Raw genomic sequence first — 9,199 nt, forward strand, 5'->3', positions numbered from 1 at the left:
TGCCGCCAGTTACAAAGTATTATGTAAATACTGAGTCACAAATGAACTTGTACTTCGGCTGTGTTTGATTCAGAGATCATTCACCCTCTGGTCAAGGCCAATGACACATATGTGTGTTTTCAAGGCTACAGATCCGGCCTATCTTTATGGATAAATATGGAAAATTGGAAGTCATGGATGAATGTCTTTTATGGCATGACCTTACCTTGAAATATTATCTCGAATGGATGCTGTAAAATGTTAAGGTAAAAGACAGTAATTTACGGTTATCTGTGCGTGAATTCATTTTATTGGTCATATGATCTGAATGAGTAATACGGATGATTCATTCAAACTGTCTATTTTTCACAATTTAATAGCACAAGATGGTAATTTAAATGTGTACTCAAAGCTTTTAACAATACCTGAGTTATCAGAACAGCTCAACATCACTGAAAATATTACAAGGTCATTAGTTATATCTTCAGAAAAGATTAATCATCTTTATTAAATACACTTTATAGAACACCACCTTTATTAGACCATGCACAAACACACAGACACACATATCCACTTTATTAGGTGCACCTTACTAGAGTTGAACCCACGTTTGCCTTTAGAACTGACTTAATCCTTCATGGCATAGATTCAACAAGGTACTGGACATGATAGCATCCGTGATGCAAATCCCCCGTTCCACCACATCCCAGAGGTGCTCTATTGGATTGAGATCTGGTGACTGTGGAGGCCATTTGAGGACAGTGAACCCATGGTCATGTTCAATGTTGCAGCAGAATTCAAGATTCATCACACCAGGCACTTTGTCCAATCATCTATTGTCCATATTTGGTGAGCCTGTGTGAATTGTAGCCTGAGTTTCCTGCTGACAGTGTGGTCTTCTGCTGCTGTAGCCCATCCGCCTCAAGGTAGGACATGTTATGCATTCAGAGATGCTTTTCTGCATTCTTCGGTTGTAACAAGTGGTTATTTGAGTTACTGTTGCCTTTCTATCAGCTTAAACCAGTTTGGCCATTTTCCTCTGACCTCTGGCAACAACAAGACATTTGCGCCCACAGAACTGCCGCTCACTGGATATTTTCTATTTTTCTGGACCATTCTCTGTAAACCCTAGAGATGGTTGTGCGTGAAAATCCCAGTAGATCAGCAGTTTCTGAAATACTCATGCCACGTTCAAAGTCACTTTAAATCACCTTTCTTCCCCATTCTGATGTTCTGTTTGAACTGCAGCAGATAGTCCTGACCATGTCTTCATGCCTAAATGCATTGAGTTGCTGCCATGTGATTGGCTAATTAGAAATTTGCGTTAATGAGCAGTTGGACAGGTGTACCTAATAAAGTGGCCAGTGAGTGTATTTGTCTATATTTTATCTGTGTGTGTACTTTGTATTCCTTACGTTTAGGGCCAACTGTCCATAAATGTACTGTATAGTATTACCAGTACTTTTTGACCTTGTGGGGACATGAGACATGACCTTGGGGGTCCCCATGAGAAAAACAGCTCAATAATCACATTGAATGAAGTATTTTGAAAATGTTAAAGGCAGATTGTTTCATGTAAGGGATGTATTTATGGGTATGTGGTATAGAATATACAGTTTGTACAGTATAAAAAAGTCTATGGAAAGTTCCCAAGAAAGATAGTTGTACATGTGTGTGTTTGTTTGGTCTAATAAATGTGTTATATAAATTTAACAAAACGAAACTTAAAGTAAAATAAAACCTAAATAAAAGCAATGGTTCATTTTTTTTAAAGGGCACCTATTTTACCCATCTTACAAGATGTAAGATAAGCCTTTGGCGTCTCCAGAATTTGTCTGTAAAGTTTTAGCTCAAAATACCCATCAGATTATTTATTATAGCCTCCAGAATCTGCCCATTTTGGTGTCTGAGTACAGTGTAGCTGTTTTGTAGCCTGTGGCTTTAAATGCAAATGAGCTGCTTCTTCCCACCCACCGCTTGTGTCTGCTTCTCTTGCATTACATCAGATAAACAGCAGTCAGTGACAGAGACAGACACGGATGAAACTGAAATACAGCTGATTATGCAAAAATACCAAGTCACTTTATTCCATGTATTTGTGGTGGCGTTTATTCAAGCCTTTCTGAAATGATGAGTCTCATCACACAAATGTGTTTACAGTACAAACACACACATATGCGTGTTTACTGACACCATGCAGCCATGTTGATTATAGCGGTTAAGAATTAGATAATGATTTTACTGTCTTTACTACGAACATGCTCTGTTTTAAAAACAATTTATAATTTCTGAAACGTATAAAAATCACAGAGAGTTGGAACAATTATTTTAATCCCAGTTTATTTGCAAAAAAATGTTCTGTGGACATGTGTGTACATGATATTATGGAGACATGGCACCTGTCAAACAATTCGATGGGTGAAGAAAATTACACATCATGTTGCAGTGAGCCTCATAATCACTGGGATTTGGGTCCTATTTTACCTTCAGGAAATTTAAAAAAGACACTTGCTGTGTTTATATCACTCCAATATGATAGTGGACACAGACAGTTCTGTCCAAACAGCTTACAAAAGTAGATTTTCATCATAGGTGCCCTTTAAATACAAACATAAAATTAAAAAATAGCTCAAACTGTTAAAAAAAACTACAACAGTTAATCTATACTAAAATAACACTGGTGAAAACAATTCACCCATTTTCACTACACATCCATACTGAAAACACAAGTGACCTTTATTAACAATCATTCAAAAACACAAAACGTTTCCTCAACTCAGCACAATGACAAACAGGTGAGAACGGTACAAAACATTCCAAATAAATTAAAATAAATAGTATGACATTGCAGTTTACAGCATGTCAATCATATGAAATACAGTACACATTTAACACCTCAGTGTTCGCTTAAAAGCAGGCGTCATCTGTTCTTTAAACTATGTATAATAAAACAAAGGAATGTAACCAAATGAGTGTAAGAATGTTCGAGACTCGCTTTCATATTCTCAGTTCACAAGTTAATGTTCAGCCTCCAGCGCATGCTGCAGTTTCATGCACAGTGGCATTTGCTAACTATCAAATCATTAAAAGGTGTCAACTTCAACTTTCCACGGCTGTCATAGTGCATAAGAACCATCGGCTCATAGGCGGCCGGTACACAGCAGGGCCCGTGTGTTATTCCTTTGGACATGAGATGCAAGCGCGACTTAACCTGAGTATGCATACTAGCAGGTTTATAATTATGAGGACAGGATCCATCACAGTAGTGCATAGTGTAGCCGGAGGGAGCGATAATCCAGTCTGACCAGCCGATTTCTTTAAAGGAAACGTTCAATGAATTGCGCCTGCAGTGTCCTTCATCCTCGACGCTTTCTTCTTTGGTAGACAAAGCTCTCTTGTTTCTCCTCACCGTTTGGTCGAGTTGTAAAATAAAGCGAGGCGTGGATTGTGTGCTCACTTCTTGTTTTCTGAGGAGGCAGATTTCGACAACTAAAAGCTCAGCACTTGTGTCTTTGAGCCAATTCTGCACCGCAGATGTTAAATCCAGACTGACTTCCCGAGAAATCGAGTCTCTGGTGTGAAATATGGTGTCAGTATGAAAAGCAGGGGGTTTGTGTATTCTGACCACAATGTCTTTTGAAAGCCAAGGCTGGCCGGGTGTTGTTCTGTGCACGTGCGGCCTCTTGATTTGCAGTTTGGCGTGTTGAAGGTTTGTTGCAGACCTGACGCGCGAGCTCTTGTGGAAAGCAGCTCTGATCCACTGCTGACTAGAGTCCGTGGAGGAATTCAGAGGTTGCACTGGAGAATTAGTAAAGAAACGAATTAATTTGAGAATGCAGAACAAATGTGTGATGCATGATACACTTTAAAGGGGTGGTCCAGAGTGTATTTTTTATTTTAAAGCAATGTGTGCTCATGCTACACTTATTTTTCCATATATCTTACTTTAATTATATACAGCTACTGAGCTAACATGAAAACGACAATCATATTTCCTAGTTCCTCCGAAATCCTGCCCTTAAGAGGCTCTAACTGGTCAGCTAACATGTGCTAATGTGCTGTGATTAACAGATCGGCTATATGTCACCAGGAAGCATCTCTGCTATAACATTACAGCATATCTGGCCACACCCCTTCACTGCCCGGAGTGTATATGCTTGTAACCTGAAGGGTTTATGACATCATTAACCCAGATGCATTTTTTGTAGTAAGCTCTGCTAAGCTTACTCTGTTATAGCCAATGTCTCCCTTTGCATTAAACTTTAAGCGTCTTACATGTGGAGATGTTGCTTATGTTCACACAGCTACATTACACATCAACTAAAGTTTAAAATATGATATCGCAGTGGACCACCCCTTTAATATGCATGCATAACCAAATACAAACATGCTAAATAGGCCTATACAAAAGAACATTAAACTCACTTCAGTTAAGTTAAAACATTGTTAACTTATTTTAAGTAAATCAACATAATAAAACATATTTGGTTGTGCAATCCCATGTTAAAATTACATGTAAATCGCAATGTAAATGAACAGTGAAGTAGCTAAAAATTAGTAGTTTAAAAATTTGAGATTTTCTACATAAAAATTTTATTATTTTAGTGTTTATTTGCCGATTGTACTAGCCTCTGAGTGAAAGTAGTTTTTATACACTGTAAAAAAAAATCCTGGTTACCTTAAATTTTTAAGCTGAATCAAATTGACCGCTGAACTCATATTATGTTAAACTGGCTTGCCTAACTTCTAAAATTAAGTTTGAACGTGATTAACTTAGTTTAACAAGTTACAATGAACTAAAAACATACGCTGTATGCCTAATTGATCATATATTTTTTTACAGTGTACTATTTTTCAGTACATATAGATTTTGTTATATAAAAGATAAATATATAAATGGAAATGTTATTAAATTTGAATTATTTTAAAACTAGTTTAAAAAAAAACTATTTTATTTGACATTTATATATATTCCATAGCACACACCCTATAAACAATCTGTAAAATGAGGAAAATATGGCTTAGTCTGTGATCATTTTTAATGATGGATATCACAAATATTATAACTGTTGGTTTTCGTTGGTATGTAATATAAATATCATCAACATTTTGAAACATTGCAGTGCTGTTTTAATGTTTAATTATCATCCAAAGCAATGTGTCTGTGTGTGCTGCTTTATGTGCTTTAGGAGGACATGTTTGTAAAATGACATGTGTAGGTATTACAATACCTCGTGTCCTCATAATTAAAATACTTAAAAAGCATACTTAATAGGTTAATCACGCTTAATCACACCTCACATTCAAATTTTGACAGCTTTCCTTTGAGGGTTTAGGAGTAGGGTTATTGTAAGGCAATATAATAAGCGGCCTATACAGTATAAAATACATTACAGCTATGGTGAATAAAACTCGATATTCAACTCAATATTGCAGTATATATATATATACAGTATATATATATATATATATATATATATACTGTAGTATATATATAATAATACTGTAGTATATATATAATAATAATAATATATAATAAATATATATAATATATATAAATTGTACAAATACAAAATTAATGTCCTCAGATACATTTAACTTCACCCAACACACAGAATATTTGATTAATTTAGACAATTACACTGTATTAACTTGACACAACCACTGGCAGCTTACCTGTTGTAGGAAAGAGCACTGTAGAGGCTCTTCTTGCTGTCTGAATCTCCTGCTCTTCACTTGAGTTTCCTTTCAGCAGTTGTCCAATCCTCCTGTACTGCCGATACATCCTGACCAGATCCTGATGGGAAACTCTTCCTCCAGGTCCCGGCGGCGCTTCCATCCCCAGGTACTCCAGAATAATGCTCTTCAGAGCCTCCAGCTGAAGGCCCTTGTATGTTTGCTCAAGCGGCGTAGACTCTCTCAGACAAGAGCTAAAAATAACAGCCCCGACGGAAAGCAGAAAGACTGAGTTCTGCATGGCAAGCTCTTTTTGTTTGTGCCGTCTTTGTGTTGGTCAGTGCAATGAATGACATTCCAGACATGCTTTGATTTATACAGGTGCAGGCCACGCCTCACCCTGCTCATCTACACCCACACAGAAAGCACACGTTCCCTCGCCAATGACATCATGTCAATACGACTTTAGAAGAGTCCTATGTCTCCCCAAATGAAGTTCGTCCTGGACTTGGGACTTTGGTCCTGCACACACACACACACACACACACACACACGCACTAAATTCATTGGCACATTTGTTCAGCATCAGTATTTTTAAATGCGTTCAAACATGTTTAATGTTTGATAATATCTATACACATACATAACCGTGATGTCATAAGACATAAAGGTCATGAAAGATAAGCATGGTATGAGAGTTTTAAGTTCTATTCCTGTACTATGCTTCTGCATTTTGAAAGATATGAATTCTTGATTGTCTTATAGTCTGAACTTGTTTTTTTATAGTTTTCATATCTTAAAATATTTTGTTTACATGATAAAAAGTCAAATAATGATAATGTCAATATTTAAGACATGTATAAAATAAAACTAGATAATGCATTTATAGCAGGGGTGCCCAAACTTTATCCTATGAAGGGCCAAAAACCAAACTTGATTGAGGGCTGTGGGCCAAAGGTAAACATGCCTGTTATATTATATTAGATTAAATTTAATATATAATTACATTGAAGTTTCCTTTGGTAATTTCCTAATATTTAAAAATAACTACAAAATATTGATTTAAATAATATTAACTAATGCAGCATATTTTTACATTTTTATAATGAATTTATTACAGTAAAAACATAAGCAATGTCATTAATAACAATGTACTTCAATGCTGAATCCACTAAGCTGCACCAACCTTTGCCTTAAAAAAAATCTGATTCATTTACAAAAGAAATAAATTACAAAACAAACAAAAAAAGGTTACATTAAATTCAAAATGACAATCTCTGTCAAAAAAATATTTGCCCAACCACTTCCCCATCATTCTCCCTTTGTTTTCAAATGGGATGGTGGGCCAAATCAAAAGTTAGCATGGGCCAACTTTGACCCGTGGGTCCTAGTTTCGGCACCTCAGATTGATAACATTTAGTATTCTTATCAACTATTATTATTATTACTAATATTATTATTATTATTATTATTATTATTATTATTATTATTATTATTATTATTATTATTATTACTATTATTACTATTATTATTATTATTATTATTTCTAATCCAAATTGTTTTTGAAAATTAACATGCACTGTGAGCTACAACATGACCATGAATAACTAACATAAAAGCTATATATATATATATATATATATTATATATAATATATATATATATATATATATATATATATATATATATATATATATATATATATATATATATTTAATGCATAAACCTAGTAACAACAATCAAGAGGTTATAATAAAATGATTATAATCATTGATTATAATCATTACAACAATTATAATGCTTATAATGACATTTATGATCATTTTAAAATGATCCAAGATACAGCGCTCTGCGTAATTGTGTATACCCCATTTTGAAAATGAATAATGTTAGCCATTTCTCAGTGAATATATGCCAGGGGTGGCCAAATTATGGTGTCTTGCATATTTTAGTTCCAACCCCACTTAAACACACCTGAAACAGCTAATCAAGTTCTTTCTAGGTATACTAGAAACTTCCAGGGGGCTGTGTTGAAGGAAGTTGGAGCTAAACTATGCAGGACACCGGCCCTCCAGGACCGAGTTTGGAAACCCCTGATATAGGCAATGTATTTTGGGGCATTTAAACAAAACAGATTTATTAAACAGATTTATTTATTAAAATAATATTTTAGTCACCAAACATATTTAGAAATTGAAAGATAATATATTTAAATTCAAGCAGAATATTGCAAAAATAAATTACAACCTAGTGAACCTACAAATTTCAAATACATTTTTCAATTTATTAAAAAAAAAAAATTGTTTTTAATATTTTTCTATAACATATATTTGGGTGTACTAGTTTTTGGACCGTTATTGTAAGCTATTTTGTTAGATAAGCTCCAGATTTGGCATCAGTACTCACTACTCTAATGTATATGCACAAATATAATATTGTATAGCTTCCTAATAAAAATATGAATTTAAAAGAGAGATTTGTGAGGGGTGTGCTTGTATATATGCTGAGCACAATTTGTCAAACAATTGTCAGCAGTTGAAAAAATCTCACTGAAGTAAAATAAAGCACGACAGACCTAAACAAAACTCAAGCAGAAAATTTTGCATGAACGCCACAGCTTTACTTAGTCACGTGTTTTGCATCACATGGTCAGACGAGTCTTCTGAGGTTAAAAGTATGTGAAAGGTTTTTAGGTATGTTTCAAACAAACACTGCGGCATTCATGCTGTCACAAAGCCAAGAGTGCCGCTCTGAGTCATTGATTTGAAGCCAAACAATATGATGACTATTTAAAATATGTAGGAAAGTTGCCATAAGAACTCAACACACACCCAGAATGAACTTTTTTGAGAACACACCATATGTTACACCAGACAAAGTACATTTATTGACCTAAATATAGGGTAGACTTAACACTCTCGGTGTCACACAGGTTGCCACTGCAACAGGTTAAAGGGGACGTTTGAGTGTTTTCAAATGTGCCCCGTTGTCAATTTGTTCAGTTAATTTACAACTAAATTACAAAAATAGACACTTACACTGAATTCCAAAATTCTGTAAACTATAGGAGCCCTCGCCAGATTTACATCACAGATAAACTAGCCTTTCTGATAATACATATCAATGAGGACACTGTGATAGTATTTTTACAAAATCGTTTCAGCTAAGAACGTGAAACTTGTAATGCGTTTGGAGGCAAAATGTTTAAAAAGCACTTTGGTTTTTGAAAACAATACCCCAGTCGTCTCTGTGCAGTCGTGATTTTGTGAAAATGGCGATGTCATGACTTTTATTATGTTATAATCCCAATATTTTCATATACTGCAATTAGGTTACATTTATTGGTTTAATATAGGAACTCTACATTTCTGAGTATTCCTTTATTGCAGGGGCGTAACAACCGTGGGGGACGGGGGGATACGTTCCCCTCACTTTTAGAGACAGACCATTTAGAAACAGGTGATTAATAATTATATGAACGTATGATCTCATACAGCCGTCCCCCCACTTTTACAAAAGTCCGCTACGCCTATGCTTTATTGTA

General features: G+C 35.0%; 1 protein-coding gene across 1 annotated transcript; it reads right to left on the bottom strand.

Moving 5' to 3' along the window:
- Window positions 1-2,302: 2,302 nt before the first annotated feature.
- Window positions 2,303-6,154, bottom strand: LOC130236022 (bone morphogenetic protein 4). The gene is made up of 2 exons (XM_056466565.1): window positions 5,656-6,154; window positions 2,303-3,777 (listed from the first exon to the last, which is right to left on the bottom strand). The coding sequence occupies exons 1-2, from the start codon at window positions 5,954-5,956 to the stop codon at window positions 3,029-3,031; spliced, it is 1,050 nt and encodes a 349-aa protein (XP_056322540.1). The 5' UTR covers window positions 5,957-6,154; the 3' UTR covers window positions 2,303-3,028.
- Between the last annotated feature and the right edge of the window lie 3,045 nt (window positions 6,155-9,199).

This window comes from Danio aesculapii, chromosome 2 (genome assembly GCF_903798145.1).
Source record: "Danio aesculapii chromosome 2, fDanAes4.1, whole genome shotgun sequence".
Classification (NCBI taxonomy): domain Eukaryota; kingdom Metazoa; phylum Chordata; class Actinopteri; order Cypriniformes; family Danionidae; genus Danio; species Danio aesculapii.